The sequence below is a fragment of the Tetrao urogallus genome (genome assembly GCF_951394365.1).
Source record: "Tetrao urogallus genome assembly, chromosome: 2".
Classification (NCBI taxonomy): Eukaryota; Metazoa; Chordata; class Aves; order Galliformes; family Phasianidae; genus Tetrao; species Tetrao urogallus.
Genome location: NC_136814.1, coordinates 3,873,737 through 3,897,148, shown reverse-complemented (window position 1 = coordinate 3,897,148; position 23,412 = coordinate 3,873,737). Strand labels below are relative to the sequence as shown.

The 23,412-nt window shown below is 38.2% G+C and overlaps 1 protein-coding gene across 1 annotated transcript in view; it reads right to left on the bottom strand.

Moving 5' to 3' along the window:
* The window catches only part of RALGAPA2 (Ral GTPase activating protein catalytic subunit alpha 2), a gene marked incomplete at both ends in the record, with an annotated part of 118,398 nt that overhangs the window by 70,951 nt on the left and 24,035 nt on the right, over nt 1-23,412 (bottom strand). Inside the window, 20 exons of the mRNA XM_079550449.1 lie at nt 1,099-1,254; nt 1,490-1,588; nt 2,072-2,265; nt 5,255-5,431; nt 5,574-5,664; nt 6,589-6,686; nt 7,174-7,311; nt 9,275-9,415; nt 11,852-12,016; nt 12,559-12,796; nt 13,508-13,619; nt 14,050-14,198; nt 14,951-15,088; nt 15,861-16,034; nt 17,885-18,115; nt 19,736-19,935; nt 20,928-21,066; nt 21,366-21,481; nt 22,005-22,179; nt 22,936-22,979. Coding sequence (XP_079406575.1) covers nt 1,099-1,254; nt 1,490-1,588; nt 2,072-2,265; nt 5,255-5,431; nt 5,574-5,664; nt 6,589-6,686; nt 7,174-7,311; nt 9,275-9,415; nt 11,852-12,016; nt 12,559-12,796; nt 13,508-13,619; nt 14,050-14,198; nt 14,951-15,088; nt 15,861-16,034; nt 17,885-18,115; nt 19,736-19,935; nt 20,928-21,066; nt 21,366-21,481; nt 22,005-22,179; nt 22,936-22,979 — 2,975 coding nt within the window. The remainder of the gene's footprint in view (nt 1-1,098; nt 1,255-1,489; nt 1,589-2,071; nt 2,266-5,254; nt 5,432-5,573; nt 5,665-6,588; nt 6,687-7,173; nt 7,312-9,274; nt 9,416-11,851; nt 12,017-12,558; nt 12,797-13,507; nt 13,620-14,049; nt 14,199-14,950; nt 15,089-15,860; nt 16,035-17,884; nt 18,116-19,735; nt 19,936-20,927; nt 21,067-21,365; nt 21,482-22,004; nt 22,180-22,935; nt 22,980-23,412) is intronic.

Sequence of the window (23,412 nt, the reverse complement as noted above, 5' to 3'; positions counted from 1 at the left end):
CTAAAAAGAGTACACTGTGAGACTACGTAAAGAAAAATTCTAGTTATCCCAACTGGATGTCTTGGTTTTTGAAAGGGAGATGTTTTGGCATACATCGTTGTATTGGTGTTTTGCTTTCAGGAAGCACGCATCTAAGAATGTTGTGCCATTAATCCTGTTCCCTTTTCCCTGCAGAAGCATCTGGGAATAGCAGGTGGAGAGTTTGCAGAGAATACAACGCAGATGGTTTTACTTCAGCTTTTGCAGAACAGAGACACATGAAATTTCCAAGTGCAGGATTGCACAGGCCAGTGCAGAGAGGGATGGAGCTGGCCATGGTGAGGCACCCAGGTTCACAGTCCAAGCAGCAGAAAGCAGCTAAGTGCAGCTTCACAAGGTTAAAAACAACACATCAGCAACTTAATGCTGGCTAAGTAATAGGACAGGCTTTCTCAGGGATTACTACAGTAACAAAGATTGGTAACAACTAGCACAACAAAATCTGTGCAAGTCTGTTCCCTCTGGATTGGTAAGGCACCAGAAATGACTCCTCAAAGCAGCAAATAATCAACACGGGTTCTACAGAAAGGTCTGTGTGCCCTCTGCTGGCATCTGCAGTACAGTTCTCACCACTGTACTCATCAGAGTTTTTGTTAAGGATGAAAACTTACAGTGACAGCTATAAAAACACAGACATGTTTCTAAGTAGCCTCTCTTTTGCTTAGTGTACTTCTTACAGTATTTATGAGCATTTAGCTACTTCTGAGGTCCAATAATCCTCTTACATTCTGAAAGATTAAGCCTTTTCATCATCTCCCACTGAATGCATTATTGATTAGGCCAAACCATGGCAGACAGACCTAAAAATGACATTAATCTACAGACACAGAAGTGTTTCCACAGCAGCTCTTTGCTAGTATGACAAGATAAAGCTGGAGAGTAAGGAGAAAGTTCAGACTACGTAACGTACAGTGTGGAATGCTACACAATAATAACTTCACACAGTAATTTGTTGCAGAGCCTTGCTTCCTTTCTGCTTTTTCAAATATGAAAATACAGACAATTCCATCAGCAGACAGCAACTTACAGAGGTTTTTTTTCCTCAAGTAAAGCTTTTACCTGGTCTTCACTTGTTAAACCAAGGTGCATCACAAAATAAAAATGAAGCAGGAAATCTGAATTCGGCAGAACATCTTGACGCCTCGTCATCATAGCACAGATCAGCCTGTATGCCTGAAGTTTGCCTTCCTTATATTCATTTGGCAGGGTGGTTGCCTGAAAAAAGACCTGTATTAATACTTTTTTTTCCTACTAGTCCACTAATGCAAAACTGTCTTTTCAGCATGTTTTCCATAAACGAATCTACTGTATTTATTAAAACAGATGTGAGTTCAAATACACTTGTCTCAGCCTGCAGTGATTGCAAAACTTAACAGTGGAATGGAGCATATACACATTTATGGTCAACAGAGAAAAAATACTAATGTGAAAAAGTTGAGAAATAACTTACCTTGAACAACCATGATGCAAATATTCTGAGAGGAGGAATTAAGACAGGAGGAGAGGGAGTAGACTGATTGTCCACGCTTATAGCAAGGTTATCCCTTATCTGGTGTTTTTAAAAGAAGAGAGTTATTTAAGACAAAAATAGTTCACTTTATTAATGTGATTTCATATTATTCTCTGTTTTTTGTGGATTTTTTTTTACTTTAAGGCACTACATCCTGCACTACACAGAGAGCTCTTACTCAAGCCAACACTACCAGGAAAAGGTGTTCTACAGTGCTACAAAGGCTAAGCTAAGCATTTTAGGTTGTACCATTAGCTTTTGTTCTAAGAACAGCGTTTGCAGTGTTCTATCCTATACCTGTTTTCTTTGCTACTGTTTTATGAAGCCACCTAAATTAATTAAATTCTTCTTATTAAATGGGAATATTTTCAACAGGAAATCAAACAAAAATTTGACAAACTTTACAGCAGAATCCTCCAAATATGATGCTTACATTGCAGATACTAATCCTAGATCAAATCTAAGCATAATTTAAAAAAAAACTTAATCATTATCATTAGATGAAAATATTATATACAATACCTTTGCAAGTTTATACCACAGCTCATAGAGATACCCAAAAACTTTTGCATGAATTTTAGGCGACTGTATATTGTTCACATCTCCAAGAATTCCCAAGATCCTCCTCCATAGCACAGAAGCAGAATCAGGATGCCAACCGATGAGGCTTCCACCAGCAATTATACTGCAGTCATCAGCAAGGAACTCACTGCTGTCTGTAAATTTTAAAAGGTTCTCTTTCACTCCTGATGAAGTTTCAGTTGTGATGCACATCATTTCTAAAGAAACTCTTAAGGAAGGTTCAAGGCAAAAGAGCCAAAAGCTTGCAATTTTATTGTGAAGTCTGGAAAGTTTACTAAGCAAAAAAAAGACAGGAGCTATGTAATTATTGACAAAAGGACACTTCTTTGGTCTTCCTGATCTAGCACACACACAAACCAGAGAAGAAAAAAAATCCACAACAAATAAAATAGTGAAGGCATATTCCCAGACCCACAAGTCCTAAGTACAGGGGACAAGACAGTACAGCCCCTGTCTTGCTGATGATGGACCTGCATGAGATGTGGCCTCCTAAGTACCACACATTAGGGAAGAACACAGTGACCTCCTTCCCAGACTAAACCAATAAGGCTGTTAAGACCAATTTCCTTTATACAAATGTTCCATCTAAAAAGCACTCTCTTCACCAAATCATCTCCTCCTTCTGCACTACTAAAGGAACACACGGGTCAAAGAAAAAAATGGCAAGAAAACACAGGCTAATAGAGATGGCACAACTGTGTGTCAGTTTGGTATGACAGACTGCCCCCACTCAAGGCTTTGGAGCAGGGAAGCAAATGCAGTTAAATGTACTTTGTGCATGTCTGAAACTCATGTACTCCGAAAGATGTATTCAATCCATAACTGGCTTTTACAGGTAATATTTCCATTGTGAAGAGTCTTGCCTCTTTTTTTTTTTTTTAATTTTTTTATTTTTAAGATCACATACTATAAAATGACCTGAAAATACGACTGAACAATGGAGCTAAATATGATGCACTCTGAGAGACGAAGAATATGCTCTGCCACTATCATTTACACAGGAGCAATTCCTGAGGTAGCTGGATACAAACTGAGAAGGAATGCAGGTGTTTCCTGTTTCCTGCTGGTGACAGGTGGATGGTTGGACTGGATGACCTTGTGGGTCTTTTCCAACCTTGGTGATTCTGTGACTCTGTGATTCTGAAGCTGGGCATGATAATGGAATTAATATCCCTAAACAATAAATGAAATATTCCACACTGAAGCACAAATGTTAATGACAAAAGCTGTTCAATTATCTTCAGAGCAGAGAAAGCTATGCAGCAGCCTGTCTGCAGGCAGAATCAGAGCTATGGCCCCACAGGGCACCTTTGAGCACTCAGCATCCAGTGTGTTTTGTTTGTTTGTTTTTTAAACTTTTTTGTGATTTTATTTCCTTTTTGCTTCCTTTGTTTTGTTTCTGGCAGTGTTATGAATTCCTAAAGAGTTAAAATGTTATTTTTTAAGCATATCAGAAAGATTCTCAACGGGGAAATTCATGTATCTACACTGTTTGGGTGATGACAACACAGTATTTTTAGCCTTGCACCATTCAGGGTTCTAAAGAAAAACAAAGCTTTATTTTAGAAAGCCTCCAAATCCTAAGATCAAACACATCTTTGTTTTGTGCTAGAAGAAAATTAAGCTGAAACACCCAAATTAATGCAAGTAACTATATGACACATCAAAGCCCTAGAGGCTTGGCTTGTCACATTTTCACTACTACAGCTGACGTTGTTCACAAGTGCCTCCACCAGCCATGGGCTCCCAGACACCCTCTGCAGTTCTCTAAGTGACAACCATGCAACAAACAGCAGCAGCTCTGACAGATATGCCACTGGGAACAGGGCAAAGATGTTGTCTTACCGTGCAGATGGGTAGGGCTGTATTCACCACAGTGATTACTGAGGTTTTGTAACATGACAAACAGAGGAAAGCTGTGAGCTGCACACTGGCCTGGATGCAGATCACACAGCATTGAGTGGGCATGTGGACAAACAACTTTGGCAAGAACCAGTAAATGCACCAGGAGCATGCCAACTCCATTGGGCAACCATATGAGGCCTGCTTTGAAAGTAATGCCTCTTATTTTATTATGCTGATCCAGGACATCAGAGGTGGATGCTGGTTGTCTTTTCCATGGAAATACACAGGAGGCATTACTTCTGGAGTGACCTGCACACATTCGTTACTCCACTTCTCTTCTTAATCTCTGAAGTTATTTTACATAACTCATTCTGTTTGTACACACAAAGGAGCAATTTCTTATATCACAGGCAAAGAAAGTGCTGAGTTTATGACGAATAATAATCCTTGCTGGGTACTGCTCTGCACACTGCCTTGTGTACAACAGCCATCTGAAGGATGGAACTGGGTGTGCTGGTTCTTTAAATCAGCAGTAATTCAAAGAAAAAGTGATCACAGAAATGAAACCATAAAGCTCATCAGTAAGAAGGCTGCAAATAGTTTCATATGTTACAGTATCAAGTTATTGATATAACACCCCTAACTTGCTTATTACATATCAATGGCAAGATATCTTGAAGAGAATCAAAATATTTCAGTAGAATTAAAATGAAAAAGGAAAGGACTTTTACTTGCAAATAAACTCTTCTGAGAACAACACTTCATGACTTCCTACTGGCATACAGGCAATGCTGAAGTACAAATAAGGAGGGTAACAGTTTAAGAGATTGTGAATTAATCAATTAGACCGTTTCTATCTGTTGGAATAAACAAGGAACCTACTGCGCATTCTCAAAATATCCTGCTATAAAAAAAAAAATCTAGAAAACAGAATTTAACACAAATTAAATTCAATCCTTTCACTTGAATGCTAGTGCAAGCTAAGAGAGCACAAGTGATCAACTATCACATAGCTGATTACTTTGACACAGTAAGAAACTCATTTTTAAGTATGTGATCACTTGTTGGATTACAGTTTATTCGCATTTATGTCAGTTTCATTCTCACTATCTTAATTCTTTAAGCTCGGTCCATTTAAATCTCATTTTTGACAGAACATTCTGAACAAAACGGCAACATGCCTAAAAACATGTTTTGTTTTTGTTTTTTTTTTTAAACACGCAAACTGAACTCCTTTTTGAAATAAAAATCTAAAATATAATTTCTGGACTATAATACCTGTTAAATTTGCATTATCTGAAGGGCTAAGCTGAAGCCAGCGAGGTGCATCAGGATCCACACAGACATCTGTCGATGCATTAACTTCCTGATCTTCTTCAGAGGCTTGCCAGGGGATGAGAGCAATCTCTACCTCATTATTATACCCAATGGATGTGTCACTGCTCACACTTTCACCTAAAGCAAGCAGAGGATGAATAAAGATCATGGAGCCTATTTTTAAAGATGGCATTAGCATAACATGACCCAACAAGACATGATCACACTGGTTTCAGCTGCTACACTTCAAAAAAAAATCACCACGTTTCTTGGAACTCACTTTTTTCTCTCTCCCTATGGTTTCCATGTGTTTGCTGTAAGTCAGCTTTCAAATCCAATTCAGCTGTACTACTGCTCCTTCGTACTGCTACCTACAGAGGAAAAAAAAAAGCATCAATCTCAGTTCATTAACTATATTTTTGAGAACATGGTATTCTTGCAGTTTTGAGACACACAAATGCACACAGGGAAAGTTACTGTAAATTAACTGCAACTCAGTCAAGATATTTAAATGAACGTATGAACTGGAACAGGGAGCCAGGTTAATTTTGAATTCCCCACAACTACGAAGCCTGCATCGCTCTCCCCCCCACCTTCACCACACCTTGTTATTCTTGAAGTGGTTAATGAGAGCACTTCCCAGAAAGAGCCTTGTCTGCAGAACAAAGCATAACAGTACTGCAAGAGCAGACACATGGCAGAACCAGCAACCAGAGATGAGATTCCTCTTGCAGTCCTCCATGCAGCACTGCATTATACTTCCATAAAGATGAACTCATATATTATTTCTATTGTTTTTTTCCAAAACTGCATTAAAAATTTACAAAGCTTGCCTGTCCAAATGTTAACTTAGGCAAACAATCCACAATAAATAGCTGGTGCTACAAATTTTGCTGAAGGAAAAATATTTTCCCCAGCACTTCAAACCATCAAACATTTACTCCAGTAATGTAGCTCTAAAAAAAACATTAATTATTTAAAAAGAAAAAAAAGTGAATGGGCTTGTTTATTATTAATATAGAAAAGCACAGAAGTCTTTTATGAGAATAGTACACAGCAAATCATGTCAAAGTGCACTGGCAACTACAGTATCAGAAGTTACAGGTTGATCACAGCAAACAGCATAAGGGATGATTCCACACTAGAAAGTGCCTACCAAATATTCATTCTTTCAGTTGAGAGTTTTTAAATAGGAAAAGCCATCCAGTTCACAATGGAATATGTTATTTATTAACAGAGCATTTATTTTACATAAAACAAGATCTCATCAGTAATCACTATCTATTTTGCCTTACGTGCTCAGCTTCGTGTTCCTTCTTCACACACTCCTTATTTTCCTGGATTGATTTGGAGTCTAAAGTGCTCAAATTATGAGAACTCCCAGCCTTTTTGCCTACAAAATTTAGAAGGGAAACAGAATTAAAATGTGGGGGAAAAAATGACATAGCAAATCACAAGAAAATATCAGCTACATTTACATCTACATTTCTTATATTTACAGCAGAGCAAGGTAACAAATTGTAAACTTTTCACAGATTAGTTATTAAGATAGAACACATGATGCCATGACAAACCTTTCATAAGCATAACATAGGTGCACAAGCAAAACAGAAGTAGAACTGTTCCTCTGAAAACATGAAATATAAGCACATGCTTGATAAATTTAAACAGTGACACTGCAAATGCACACATTTAATAAAGCTCTGGTTTATTAAAAGTTGTGTTCTCCATTTTTGGTTCAGATTTAGTAGGAAAATGGGATAAAAAACATTTTACAACTGTGGCTGAAAACCATAGAAAGTAACAGTGGCATCAGTGAGGCTCAGGAAGTCCTGGCATTTCTTCATGTGTGCAGTGTTACTACGTTTCATCAAAATTACCTTGAAAAAAATCAGATGGAAATTGATCTGCAATATCTGAAGTGCTGCTACTTCGAGTGAGCTGCTGCTCTTGGTCTACAAAGAGGCCTGTAGCTTCTGCTCCTGCCAAAGCTTCCGACTGCTGAGATTCTTCAACCTCTGTTGATTTAATTAAAAAGTTGTGTTTGTATGACCTCTGAATTAAACACATATGCCAACTCCTTAGCTATGAAACCTAAGTGAAAAAGTGACCCACTCAAGTACTTCAAACTCCAAATTACAAAAACTAGAATTTAACCCCTTGTCAGAGAAGTTAAAAGTATCCTTAGAAAAGCAAAGTTTAGAGAGAGATGTATTAATGGTTTAAATCATGAAAGACCTAGAAAAAGATGGAGAAATTACTTTGGGTTTCAATGTGGCACTCTTACTTGGGATCAGGAGAGCTCTCCTTTGGTATCAACGCTTTCAGTCACAGCACTGGTTAAAGCCACCCACTCTAACTGTTATCTTTTCTGTTGGAAAGCAGTCAGAAAGTTGGCCCACAAGTCCCCCATCAAACTGACCCAGGAGAACCACCACCAGACTGCTCACGGTAGTCAATCCACACATCCAGTGCTATTAGAAGAAATGGTTCAGTACCAACGTGGTGACTTGGAGAAGCACTGGATTTCTGTTCTTTAAATAAGGATTGTGGGCTGAATTACTGAATTCTCACATTTCTTTCTGCATATTATTTCACAATAAAGGAACTAAAATGACCTGCCCACCAGCTTTCTACATTCTGCTCCTCTCCTTTCCTTTGCTCTGCTTCCTACCTCCTTGCTGGTCTGTATGCACTGACTTTGAGGTTATGCTTATGCAGAAAGGAGCAAGAAGCAAAGCCCCTCAGGGTACAAGATTGCACCTACCTGCACTGACTGCAGCAGCAGCATGCAGGAGGAGGACAGCATGCTTCCTTTGTTCAATCTACACTAACTGAGCTTAGATACTACTCAGATTACAATATACATCATTTCTATTTCAGTAAACTGCCTCACAAACCCACGCTTGCGAAACCCAAATGTTCTGGTGTTCATTGACCCCAAAGTACCACTGCCAGCATCAAAGCTTTACTGAAAGCAACAAATACACGAAAGCCCTTCTTTCAGGTCAATGCCCATATCAACCAGCTTGAACAATTTCAACATTATGACCAAAAACAACAACATGGGATGAAAAACACTCAAGATATTTCATGGAATAGGAATCCCCAGAGAGTCATAATTTGCACCACGTGCAAACTTCTCTAGTGTTGGTTTCTGCATTCCTAACTCTTTGTACATCAGGTATTTGTTGCTTGGGAACTTTCAGTAAATCAAGTACTTGGAAATGAAAACATGGAGAAAATCATTGATTCAATAATTCTAGGAATTTTTACTCTTATTATTAGGAAATATAAACCCAATAAAATTGTAATTCATGTTAATATTTAAATGAACAAAACCAGCATTGCTTGCAGTACTTTTGAGAGAAATCAAATACCACACGAAAGCTAAGAGGCACAGACAAACCTTTCATATTTGCTTCTAGAATCAATAATTACAGAAAAAAAAATCTTTAAGAAAAAAAGATCCACATTTGTAAGCATTGATTTGTAACTGAGTGTGACACGGAGGGAATGAGTTTTTTCTTCTAAAATCAAGTACCAGCAGCTCAACCTGCTGCACTTCTTTTTTGGCACACCTTGCTTGTGATATCTCATACATTTGTGCACACAACTAGCTTCTATTGCAGCTCCTTGAGAAGACCTTCCTGTCCTCTTTTCCTCTGAAGAGGTTACTTACACTGATAATCACTACAGTTCCAGTGACAGAACAACAGAAACCATTAAAAGTGACCACATTTTTTTTTAACCCCTTCCTGCTTTGAAAAAGCACAAGGTACATTTCCACTGAATCTGCTCAACTCCTGCTAGCAACCACCATTACTTAACACTGTGTTTGGAACAGATCCAGGAAAGAGAAGTGCAAAACATCTCATTCCACGCTCCTTAAGAATAATTAACTGGACAGAAAGAGAACAGACAGAAAAGCTTAAAAATATAAAGAACATTTATATAAAAGATGACTTTAAAGTACAGTACCTGACAGTCTGTGAGAGCAAGAAGTGTAAGAGATACCAGGTAAGAGAGAGCTCACAGTGTGAAGCAGAAGAGGTACACTTTTAGTAGCTGGCAAAGCCTCATAAAGATGAACACAGTTGCTGATAGACTGGCTTCGCTTAGCTTCCAGGAAAAAATAAAGCAACAATTATGTCAGAAAACAGCAAAATATTTGGATTTGGGATGTCATGATACAACGAAAAACAAAGCTTTTCAAAGAATCTCACAATGTCAAGCTCTGCAATATTTCCTGCTACCCCTGAGTTAATAACATACAATGCAGCTCAGCCACTGAAAATACAATGTGGAATCTTTCATTTTGTCAGCCTGTGATTAGTATACATGAGCTTATTTGACTCACCCTTTTTCCTTCTCATTGCAGTACCATTAGCAGTACATGCAGCTCGAAACAAAGAATGGAAAACTTATTCAGCTAACTTTCTGCTAGCAATGCTCCCTCCTGCCCCAAAAACTAGCTACGTCTTCCATTCACTCATCTTGCCTGAAAACAAAGCATTCTGATCTGAGAAGTGGGACAGTGTGCCTCTTAAAAATCAATCTACAGCTACCACTGTTAGGCTGTTGTTTTTTTAAACTAGGGATCCTTGCTCCAGCCTTAATGAAGCGCTGAGTGCACTTGTCTGACAATACTGCTGACCCTGCTTTGAGCAGGAGCTTCATGACCTGAAGCAGCTTACATCCTGAATTATTCTGTAGACGCTGCTTTTGGCATACTTGCTTTCTCCACTTACGAACAGGACAATGAAACATGCAAGTTATGAGATGGGGTTTGGATTCTTCAGTCAATAGTGAAGCTAGAAGCACTCAAAACACTGCTGGAACTCTGCACTTTTGCAAAAGGAGAAAATAATCTCAAAGATAGCGAAGTGTTAAACGTTGTGTCCAATATTACTTTGCTGGCAGCTTCTCTCATCATCTGTAAGAGAGATGAGCAGTGTCCCTTTTGTAACCTGTACGTTAAATATTCTCTCAGGCCACAAGAAAAACACCTTCCAAGGTAGCTAATGCTTTAGAGGATTTCTGTCATCAAGACAAGTTATTAAAATATATTAATAATTATCATGCAGTTGCCATAAGCTTGAAGTCTCTTTTAGAAAAATGCATCAATTTCTCACCAACTGTACTAGAAATGCATCTGGCATTTGCTGTGCTGTTTCCCTTTTTGCTCACAACAACGCCAATGCTGATACTTAGAGAAGAAAAAAGGAAAAAGGAAAAAATACTCAAGCAGGATGGTGGGCTGCTGCATTAATACCCTGCTGTTAACTGTTGAACTCCCAGTGCAAGCAGAAGATGAAAATAAAGTCTTACTTGGAAGCAAGAGGCGATCTTGTGTTTATGTTGGCGTCGGTGTGTGGGGTTTTTTTCCTGTTGTTTTTCAGTGAGGGAGGGGAAAAAAGAAAAAAAAAGAAGCCCCAGGGCAGGAGATGCTTTCCCCAAAGCTCCATTCTGCTACATAAAGTCCTTCCCTGACTATTTCTCTAATTCCTTTAAGGACTGCTACATTTGTTTCTGAAGGATAACGTCTGGAATTTTAGTAGCTGAGTTTTGTTCTCCTAGAAAGTCTTACTCTTAGGAAACAGACAGACATCAGGCTATTTGGAATCATTATTTGCTATATCTGCATGTGCAAATATAAGAGGTTTTTATATCTGCTGATTTGGGAGTCACTGATCACCAGAAATCCTATGGAAGCCAGAATAATTCCGGTTTCATGTGATCGTAAGACACAAAATGAAACCAGAGTATTATTACACATGAAGTTCATCCCCTAGTCTGACAACCAACCTGCTGCCCACCAAATAAGCTTCCCTGTAACCAGAAAAGACATACTGGCTCACCTTTGTATTTTGCTGGTAAGAAACACAACTAATCTATTATGAATGAGGAAAGACTCTGCTTAGAAAAACATTTTCTATTAAAAAAAACAGAGAAGACTTTCTGTGGAGAGTTTTAATCCATAGCCCACTGAGTTAGAATACAGAGTCTCAATACCATAAAATAGACACCAAATTCAGGCCTCTGATATACTTGAAAAATTAGGTGTCTCTTTCAACACCTGGAGTTCCAGACATTCCCCCATTATTCCTACACCCCATTCTCCCTTCTGTTCACCACTATACTTTTTCTGTCCAGAATTAAACACGAGAGGAAAAAAAAGGAAAATGAGATGCTACACATATATTGTTACATCATTAAGAAGGAAGTAAATAAATAATATAAGCAAGGTTGCTTATTAAATACAGGCTTCATCTTGTGATTACAATAAAAGGCAAGCAGCAAGAAAGTTTAAAAACTACATATGACTGATATAGCATAATGCATTCAAGAGCATGCATAAAGTATTTTCCAAAATACTTTGATCTTTTATTCGTATTTATAGCCCTGCAGACATCCAGACTCAGGTATGCAACATCTATGTTGAATTTACTTGCATTATTTTTAGAAGTAGTCAGAACTCAAAGGCTCAGAACTCAAAGATACAAAACTTGAGTGTTACTGGATGTTTGGGAATCAGGTCTCTAGTAGAGATCTAACCTGTTGCTCTCTGACGAACAATATTTCTTGCTTTCTCAACTCCAGGAGCTCCAGAGGTGGTGGCACTTCTAAATCTCATGGGCTCCACAACTTCAGGGTGACTCTTCCAGCTTAATGAAAAAGATCTTCCCACTACAGCTGTCTTTTGAGGCTCTAAAACACCACCTAAGAAAAAACAAGATTATTCTAGCATTTAGTATTGTATTCAGCTTTGTCATTTATTCTTCTAGGGTTTGAATGAACTTAGAGGCACTCCAACATGGAAAAAAAATATTCACCTTCAAATCAGTGTTGCTGATATAGTAATTGCTTTACAATCACAGTAAAAATTCAACTATGTGCATCAATTGCAAAGCAGCATATGAATGCAGCTGAAATACTGTAATTCATGAAGTTTAATAAAATTACATGGAAAAGAATTTTGACACTGATGACTATGCCAGAATACAGCACAAGAAATCACGATTCATTCCTGCTGCACAGAAAAAAATCATTTTGAGCACATACTAAAATCTGCCAACCAGCTACCATCTATTGACCCCAATTACCCTTCCTAGCACAGTGAACATAAAAATCCAAAGCCCTTCATATTTGATTAATCAGCTTCTTACATAAGATTAAGAGGTATTTAACGTTAGATCTTTTAAAGTTTAAACTTGAATATTTAACTTGTTTGACACAAAAAGCACTGAAGCATGGGGACTAACCCTTTCCTCTCTGCTTTTTTTCTTTCTGTTCACTGAGCTTATCCAAGGGTAAGTTAGTCATTTCCACCCCATACACAGTTCTTGCTAGCACTGCCGTCAGAGAGTCCATGATGTTGGCCCACTCATTTATTAGCTCCTCCCAGTCAGTCAGGGAAGACAGAACGCTAAGCAGCTCATCCCACAGCTCCCGAGAAATGTAGACACTCAGGTTTGCTCTGATCCAAGCCACAATGAGGGTCTAGGAGGAAATAAACAAGTGACAGGTCACACATCTTGGCTGAATTTAACACAACGCCATCTTGCATATTAGTGCTGTTATCAGTGACACGCAGATACACTGATACTATTCATCAAAAAACAATCCAAGAAATTGGTGGGTAGATATTCAGTTACTGTTACAAGTTACTGACCAAGGAAATTTAAAAATTATGAAACAGATGCTTCAGATGGCCTCTATTTTGCCTGGTAAGCTAATTTATTGTTCATACAGCAATAATAAAAGAATAGAATACAGAACTGACCATCGCAACATCTTTCTAATGATTACAGAGCTTGAATTATACCTACAACATTCAGATCCGAACACATCATATACAAATGGATGCAGACAGATTTTCATTTTCTTAAGTGTGACTTAGTTTTGACTTGCCAGATGAACTTACTTCTACAAGAAGTTGCATACAGCTCACAGTGTAGAGCTACTCACTGAAGATATCCCACAGTTAGACTATCTGCCTGTGCTAGCACAGTTTGCAACGCAGCCCTGAAGAACAGATCAAATCAACTGCTTCTGACACCTGGAATCCTTCTTAATAAAACAATCAGTTGTATTACTGCAAAGGAGAACTTCTTCATGTTTTACAAATACGTTGCATAGTACTGTGCAATAGTACTTAAGCAGAACTATGAGCATGGAAAAACTGGTGCCAAGCACACAGAAAATACTCACTCGGAAGAGTAATCCTGACATGCTCTGAGCAAATGTATCCTTTATTTGGTTCTCTTTTGGCTTCTGCATCACTGCTTCTGTTATTCTGAGGAGTATCTGTAACATCTGCTCCCTGGTTCCAAAATAAAATTGTACTTTTTGTTCACAGTTTCTATTAATCATTCTTGTTAATTTTCACGCAACAAAAAGCCTGTCAATTCTCAGTAATCTTTACACATCGAGAATGTGATCACACAAAGATTTCAACAGAACTTTTGCAAAGTAACACCAGTTGACAGTGGGCTGTAAAACTTAATTTGTGAGAAGAAAAATTCAGGGATGGAAGTAATGAGCAGAACTTTGAAATCAAAAAGCACTTTGATGAAGACACAGCAGAACCTACAACCTCATAAATCAACTCAGATGCAAGTTGTAAGCGCGGCATATGTAACAGGGACTATCAATGAGTAAGTTCTCCCTCTCACCCTCTCCTTCCTAACAATTCTCCCATAACAGCTAAATATTAATATTCTTCTCTTAGCTACAGAAGATATTAAACTTACCATGTCTTTTTATTCATTGATAGTTCCATTATCATGCGCCTGAAAATACTGAGAACTGCCTTGCAAGCATCAACTTGCTCCTTCAGAAGCACAGGGACTTCAATGCATGGTTCCAGTAAAAACACATTTGCAGAGTTTGTCAAGAACACCTTCAAGACACAGGTATCCACAGTCAGTTTACACAGTGCCAGACAAAAAAAAAGTCAAGACTTAGAATAACAGAATACTTGTCCTCTCTTAGTTAAATCATTCATTTTCCTTACAGCAAGCTTCACATTTCATCTACCACTTTATTGTTCTAAATCATTCTAAATCAGAGTCAGATGGCATTCCATGATAACAAGGGCATATATCACAAAGTTCATTGTCTTGCAGGTACCTCTTCTGTTTGGTCAGGTAAGAGTGCCACTCCTCCAGCTACTCACTTCCCAACACGATATGCTTAAGTAAACACCACCACTTCCAATTAATGAGGAACAATAAAAGCATATGTACAGTTCTCATTCACAGTACCAACTGAGGGGAAAAAATATGTACCTCATACCTTATAGCAGTTATCCAGGTCTCAGAAATGAGCACATGGCTTAACATACATTTTTATAGTTATAAATGAAGTTCAAATCATAGCTGATGAAAACCATCAGCTCCTCGTAGTTTCTTTCCTTAATTTCAGAGTTTTAATTTCAGAAAGGCCTTTATCTAAGTTCTTAAACCAAAATAGGAAATTATAATTTATATAAGCCAGCAGAGAATTGTTTTCAGTAATGCTAGCCTAGAACCCTCCCAAAATGTTCAAATCTGGAAATCAACATAGAATTTAACATGGCTATACGATGGTACTATAACGTGTAGCATAAGTTACATGACTCTTACAGCCTTGTAACCTTTCAGTACAGCACACCTGTAATGCAGCTTGAGCACCAGCTTTAACATTTTTGTCCTCATCTTCCAATACACATCCTCTGTTAACAGCACTGGTAAAGGAGTACGTTCTTCCCCAGCTGGATGAGCGCTTATGTCCTGAATGGTCAGAGGAAAGCTTTCAAAAACACCACTCAGTTAGTGACCAGGGAGAAAGGAAAATGTCCATATTTACTCAAAATCAGTGCAAATAGCAAAAGCAAGAAGAGGGAACTACTGCGTCCATTTCAGCAAGGAAGTCATGTCTACCACTGACATCTCAGAGCAAACGTAGTACATGGAATTTAAAGGTTCATAAAACTCAAAAGAACTACTGTATTTTGAAATGTTTTATCTCACATTTTGTAGTCACTGACTGTAGTACATTTGAATTCATGCCAGGAATAACTACAGATTCTGATTTTACACCTCAACCATCTGTCTCGGTGTAACAAAATTTCTATTTAAGTAGCTTTGAATGTGAACGCCCCAGTCAATGTTCAATACAGTGAACATGAAAAAAAAAATGTGATGTCACAGAATTTTTACTCGCAATTTAAGTTCCTAGAGTTACAGATCCAAATTTGGACAGAGTATATGCAAATTAGTAGATATTTTCAAGCTCTTAATTAAGCAATTACCACCACTTCCATTAAGTTCTTGCTACCATATCTCTATAGACAAGGAATAATGAAGAAAGCTGCATTTTTCAAAGAGCTGCAATCTTTCTTTGCACTCAGTAAGGCCTATCAAACACTCAGTAATCATTTATATTTCTGGCCCTTAGATATAGCTCTTTTTAATCCTGATTTCCCATATAATTAAAATTTTTACTCATTTTCAAGCAGGTTTAAGAGAAAAATAACATACTGCAGGGAGACAGAATAATATAAATAATACTGATAGCATACATGTTTACCATCCGTTTGTGCTGATGAATCCTCTAAGCTGGTAACAGCATCCTCACTGTTGTCCTTTTTGTCTGGCTCCTCCATGAACACAGGTTTCTCCTGCAGTATCCACTTCCGATACACCTTAACCACTTTCCGTGTTGCAGATATATCAGAGGAAGGCAACAAAAATGCCTGAATTTAAAGTTAACTGATTTTACTGGATATATGGGGCACAGAAATCCACGCATATACAAACGTACACATGCATCATAACCACCCATAAAGAGCACAGATCAAAAATAAAGTAAGGAAACATATGTTTTACATTGTACAAAGAGTTACAGCTAAACAACAGTGTATCCATGTACCTTCACCTGTGTGGGAACTCTCAGTTCTGTAATTAGAAATATCTGGGTTCTACCCTACACTCGTAGAAGTTGATTTCAAATTACATCACTAGTATAGGATATGAAATGCCATCTTAGCAAGTGTGACTAAAGGCAAGACATTAAACTGTAATGAGAATAGCAGTGACTGGCATTCAATCCCTTCTGACAACATGTTCAAAAATCAACATAGTGGATTTACTTCCAACGTGCTACCCCTTGGCAGTACTTCTAACATTCTGGAAAGATGTCCACTGTGAGAGCTTTCAAAGGCAAAACTGCCTGTTTCCCCACATTTCTGCAGATCTTGGGCATCTAAAAAAATACAGTGATGTGTGTCAGACTCTTGCAGTATTATAAATCCTGGGAAACTGCACGCTCACTAAAAGGTGATGTCTACCATATTCTGCACGGCCAAGTACTACCCCTTGCAGTGGTATAAGGTTAGTTTGATCACAGAACATTTTATAGACTTCCGAAAATGAAATCCCACTACAAACCAGTATCAACTGTTGAAAAATCTTTGGACAACAGTGAAATGGCACAGAAACCAAGGCAGAGAAATTTCATTTGGTGCCAAAATATCCACCTTGTTTTCCCAAGGAAGAAAAAGTTCCTGCTTTGGTATCGAATGCATTATATTACAAATTCAGTGAGAAAGACTAAAATACATTCTTCAAATTAACAAAATTTGTTCTGTCTATAGAAAGACTACCCACTCTTCACTAGTTAACAGCAACAGAAGCTGTAGAAATGCATTCATAGCATTTCTTCCTATAGTCAGTTTAGCTGCAAAAACATTACGGGGATATCTTGTTCAGACTGGGGGAAATCTATGCACCATATAGCATGTTTCCCTTTGTCCAGACAACATGAAGCACAATATCCAACAGCTAAACGGAGTCTTCAACTCCTAGTCTGCAGAAATTGAAGGGTTAGCAAAAGCTAGATTAAATATGCCACACAGCAAGCACGTTGTTCTCCGAGTTATGAGGAAACTGAAAAAGTCTGATGACAACTGCTAGACTATTAGTGAAGCAATGGGATGAATGGCTACTACACAAAATGCTTTCAGGAAGGTTGAAAAGTAGGGTAGAAAGGAAAGAAAAATAAAAACACAAAGGAATTCAGAGCAACTAATGAGATTCCTGTAAGGCAGAGATAAAAACAGGCAGGATCCAAGTGCCACAATCTGCTTCAATTACTGAAGACTGATCATATTTAATAAAAGTGCTGCATTCTGTCACCTTCTGCTCCCCAGAAGCCCGTTGAACTTTACACGCACTCTGAACACACACCAGCAGAGGGCAGCACACCACAGTGGTTCTCAACATACAAAATCACTCCTTCCAGTCACGATGACATCCGCCTCACAAAAGCACTGGTACAAGGAGCTCCTTAACTATGCCACACAGGACGCTTCTCAGTAAAGCACGCATGCTTACTCTGCTGCTAGAGGGTGTCTCCTATAAATTTATGTGACCTGGAACTGTTGTTTCAATCAATTTCTACCGTGACAACATAGCAGAAGAGGACTGGGAATTCACAGTAAGCCCGCATGTACTTTTACCCCAAACACTTGAAAAGATATCAAAACAAAGACAAACACTAGTAGAAGCAATAAGCAACGACTTTAACACACACGTGCACGTTTACCTGCCGAAACACCTCATTAACAAAGTTAACATATCCTCGGGTGGACAGGAGGATCCGCTGCACCATCTCATAGACGGTCCGATGCTGCTCCTCGATGCTGCAGAGGCTTGAATTACTGAGCCGCCGGTCAGACAGCGTGCTGCTATTGGAATGGCTTCTCTCCTGCTCACTTGCATAAGACACGCTGGTTTCCAGTTCAGGGTTTTTATCTTGGTTTACAACACCAACAGTCTACACAGAAAAGATACAGCTAATTACATTACTGAAGCGCTGCATACCAAAAATCTGTGATGCTTACTCAGAACTCAAGACAGCAGCATTCATTTTCACAAAGCACACAGGCATCCCAGCAGTCAGAACGAGCAATTTTCAATCTTTTGAAACAGCAAGGAATTTCGTCTTATATGCTATATGATGCATACTTCCTATGGGTGCCCTGCAGCCGACTGACTTGTCTGCTCCCCAAGAAAGAAAGAGGAAGGGGTGTAGTGGTGGGACTGGAGAGCTGGCAGGCACAAGGGAGAAGCAGCTCCAAGTCCATTGGATTTTTGAGAAAGGAAGGATGCCATCACTATACACGGTGCATATTCTTAGGCATTACTATTCCCGACAGCTCTTTGTCAGATATTGTTCTGGCGTGGCATTGCATTTATTTTGCAACATTTCATCCTGAACCATGTCTGACTAAAATAATTCAGTCAAGGGAAGACAGAGGACAAAGCCTTTGGAAGAAAGTGAATAAAACTGTATCTGAATTGCTGGACAAAGAATGCTACTCACACTAACTGAAAGCATTACCCGAATGCAGTTTGGCTTTACATTGACTTCAACAAGGCTGCTGTCTCTTCGACAAAGAGAACAGCAGTAATGTTTCTACTGCTCCTCATAATAAACTTACTTGTAAAATTTTGCCATACCAACAAGGCACAGGTTACAGGCACTGAAGTTTCTAACAACTAGGAAGTCAACGTGTGCCAAAAGCTCACACTTGGCTTCCACTAAGTGATAATTTTTACAAGGTTCCATTCTGAAGGCAATAATATCTTTATACAGTCTAAATATTTAATTGGTGTCAGTAGTCTATAAAATTCAGTGAAAAGATTTCATTCTCCAAGCAATGCCTGTTGCAATGGCACAGCACATATTTGGGCAGAAAATTCCAATGAGAATGAAAAGGTTACTAAAAAGCACCTTCAGTAGGTAAGCTACACTTGGCCTTTCTAAGGTATCAAAACTCTTCAATGAAGAACTTCAAAATTAATTAACATGAAAATACACAGTTTGACTTTCATAGCCAGTGAATGTTTTTCCCACTCAAGCCAGATTTGACACTGACCCACAATTCAAGAGAAAAATCTAAAGTTGACATTGATCCTAGATTTATAACGGGAAGCCAGAGAGTCTCTCAAAACAATTTATTTCCACAAAATTCCTGGTAAGCCCCTAATCCTACAGAAACCTCAACCAGAATTTGAAAGTGAAATATTTTTCTAGCATCTCATTGTAAACAGCTGCTATAATCAAGAGGAAAACAAAACAGCCTTTGATATTACAGGGAAATGGTCTGTGCCTCAAATAAGTTTGGCAGCTTACAGATTGAATTCCAAAAGTCCAGAGATAATAGCGATGAAATCCGGTAAGGCAAACATATATGAGGAAAAAATGTAGTTAATTACTTAAGAGATTCCCTTGAAGACTCCCTCCTTCATAAAAGAAAAAATAATCAATTCACAAGTATATCAGTTAATCATTTGGGGATTGCATTTCTTTCTTGCCGCAGCTGTCAGCGCGCAATCCCTTGCAAGGTTTCTAGCACATCCAAAGAGAAAAAAGGTAAACTTTAAAGCACACCTGGATAATTTTAGGGAGCATTTCTCCTCCATTTTTTGTATGCTGAACAGCAGTTAAGTATTTCTTTTCAAGAAAGAAAGTAACAAGCCACTTAATAAATACAACTCGAGCTGCCATGTATGGAATTTTTGTGCTATAGACATTCTCATTGTTTCGTGTTGCAGTAATGTATACAGGTCTTGGTCTTGTATCAGGAATATCTGGTGAGATAAAAAGAGAAAATACAGAGAAAATCTAATCTTAAAAAACTTGCTTCCAGACTGTTTAAATGCATTGAACATGTCTCCAGCAACATTTTTTCCATGTGAAATAACAGATGCAGTGACTGGCCACTTCTATTATTTAACACTTGTATTAATAACTTTATTACTTCTAAAGAAAAGCAAGAACACAAAAGTACAAATCTTTCATTAAGGCTATGATTTGTATTAGGCAAAAGAAAGGAAAGCAAAAGAGAAGAGCTGCAAAGAGTAAGACAAGATCCAAACCAAACATGAGTCTGCAACATAAATTTCCCTGGGTCTTATTAGTAAGGTAGAACGAGAAAGAGAAGATGAGTCAGGAACACTCAGTGAAAAGATTAAGGATACTTAGCACATGGGAAAGAGATGTCAGCTCAGGTGCAAAGAGCTCTGCACAAGCTGAAATAAAAGAGAGAACACGCACTGGAAGAAAGTGGAAGAATGCCAAACAGAGATAGGTTGGGTCACAATTAACACAGATGCTTAGATTTTGGGAGAAAAATCACTTGTACACAGCTGAAATACAGGGAAGGATTGTGCTCCCGTTGTGAACGTGACTGAAGTGGCCCTGAGGTGAATTCAGACACTAAGGGCAAATTGCAAAGACAGGAGTTAGAAGTCAGCTGAAGGAAGAGAGGAATGACAAAGAAGAGGCTGTAGTGTACCAGGTGAGCCTTAACAACCCTGCTCCTATTGACTCTAATATATAATTCAGTAGAATGTTACAAGAAAGTCCAAGGAAAATGTGAGCATTACTGAAATAACATGCTTTTAATTCCAGAGAAGTGCTTCCTAGAGATGCTTCCATCAACACAAACTGAGCTTGTTTATTTCACAGCTACAACTCTGTTTTCTTTTACTTGACTTTTGATGCTTATTTTTTCTGTTTAAGGAAGAAAGGTGTTTTGTTGTTTTGTTTTTTAACTTAAAAGTCAAAACTTGCTACTTACCTAGAACAGGTTTGTAGAGGTTAGTTAGTTTTGTAAAAGATGGAAACAAGTGTGGAAGGTAGTATTTTCTGAACAAGGTAAAGAGAAACTTAAAACCAGTGTCTTGGTTCTCCTTATTCTTCCACTCCAAGCTTGCAGCCTTTGCCAAAGAATTAAAAAGAAAGGAAGAAACAAAAAGCTTGAAGATCATGTTTTACATTGATAGTCATTCCCTGTTGACGAGTAACAAAACGTTACTCTACTTAATGAGAAAGATGAACAACTGCAGTTTAACATGAGAGATGAAAAAACAACAGCCCCAAATGTATTTACTTTTTTAAAAAGCACAATAAGAAATGAAATACTACCTTGAAGGACTTTAGCATATCAGAGAAACAAAGCTCAGTAGAACACAAGCCTCCCCATATGAATAGTTACAAACATACATCTCCTCCGCACCTGAATTACCATATATTTTAATAGTAACTGAAGAAAAAAGCAGGTTTGGTCTTCAGCAATTTTCTCTCCAGAGACAGCTGGCAAAAGCGGGGTAATTTCTTCTGGAAAAATCTTAGCTAGAATAAAGAGAAAATGCTTTAAACATAGGAAACCTGAAAATACTGAAATAAATCATATTCTCTATAAAAAGATCAATTTGCTAATAATGACTAATGTGCCACTAAGTTGCACAAAGCCAAAACTGCTTGGGCTTCCTGTGTTTTCCCAAACACCTTCACAGACATCTGAGGACAGGACCAACCTTTGCTTCAGTGCAGTCTGGAAGGATTAACACAAGCAGATGCTGCAGGTTAACAAATAAGCTGTAAATCTACACAGGAACTTACTTTGCAGTAAGGTGCTCATATAGCTTCACCTAGATATAAAAAAACCCAACAAAATTGTTCTTAACTCAGAATGACAAAACCTGAAGGCCATAACACTGCAAAAATTGTCAGCAGCTCGACAATTGCAGGCCATCTCTAAGCTACAAACAGCACCAATCACACGGCACTGCCCCTGCAAGCAGCTCTTGGTTCACAGTGACTTCAGGGAAAGGGAGAAGGTGAAACACCCAGCACAGAAATTGTGTTTACTCACCATCTGGTGAATTAGGAGGACTAATGACATTATCTAGTGTACAGGGACCTCGTGAGGACATAACGGGTGGAAACCCAGGCACAAGGCATGCAAACATTAATATCTGCTCTTCTGTACAGTTAGTCTGAAGTGCTTGAAGCCAGAGAAGAAACAGTCGGATTCCTTCACATCTTATCTACAAGGGGATGATTTTGTAGAAGAAAATATGAAAACAAATTTGAAAGTACAGTAATGTAGTTGAGCAGTTAAGAAAGTGTTTGACAAGTACACTGATTCCAATTCTGTGCTAGTAAGTCTTTTGGTCATAGCATAAATAATCCTACTGCTAAGCTAACCAGAGCACAGAAGGGTGAGGGTGAGCTGCACCAAAACTGTGTATGATGGCACCAACCTCCATTGGAGGACAAGGAGCTGACCTGCTTCTGCCCTACCAATTACAGAATGCCAGCTCCGTGCGCGTTAAGGCAAGCTGCTGTCCTCAATGTAAGCAGGACCAGAAGATCCCCAAGAAAACTGAGATGTAACAAAACCACCCAAGGCAGAGTGCTCTGTAAGTTCACCTTCTTCTTTCTCATTCATTTTAGCCATTTCTTTGGAGTATGAAAAATGGATTTAAAACTGTTTAGCAAAACCAAGAAACCTATACATGTAATATAATGTACTTCATGCCAGAGAGATCTGAAACAATGAAGCATTAAGCAAATACTTTGCTAGCTTCTCCAGCTAGATTTACAAATGTCATTAGAGCAGCACAACTGACAAAGATGAATTTTAAAATAGCCTACAGTTCCAATCCTAAAACTTGTAATTAAAAGGTAAATGGAAAAGCTCAGCGATCTGAAAAAATGTTGACACTGAAAATCTGTAAAATAATTTGCTTCATACAAATTAAATGAAAAAGAAATAGGAATACATCATGGAAGAGAGATACCTTGAGAGAGTTTCCAGTGTGCAAAAGTTTCTTCAAAATCGACCCTGGATGAGGAAGATGAAACAGGCACATATCAGATGTTAAGATGCTTTTTAAAAAAACACTACAGAAAAGGCTACTTTGATGCTATTCCTGCGCTGTCATTACACTGGTCTTCAAAAAAGATGAAAATTTCTGGGGGATAAAAAGCAAAATGACAGACATGATACTCATGGCTATTTCAGAAAAAAAAAAACCAAACAACCCAACAGCTACTGAAATCGCAAAATATTTTGATTCATGTTTAAAAACACCAGGTCAACTGCTTGTTCCAAATGCCTGGCTTAAAATTAGATCTTGCACGTGAAATTCTTCAGCTAAAAATGTTTTTAGTCAAATTCCTCAGAAAATAACAGAACGTACAAAGCAGCTGTTATTTCACCTGGTTTTGAGAATTACAGCCTTACTTAGAAGTGACCCTTTGAGATCTCTCTATTT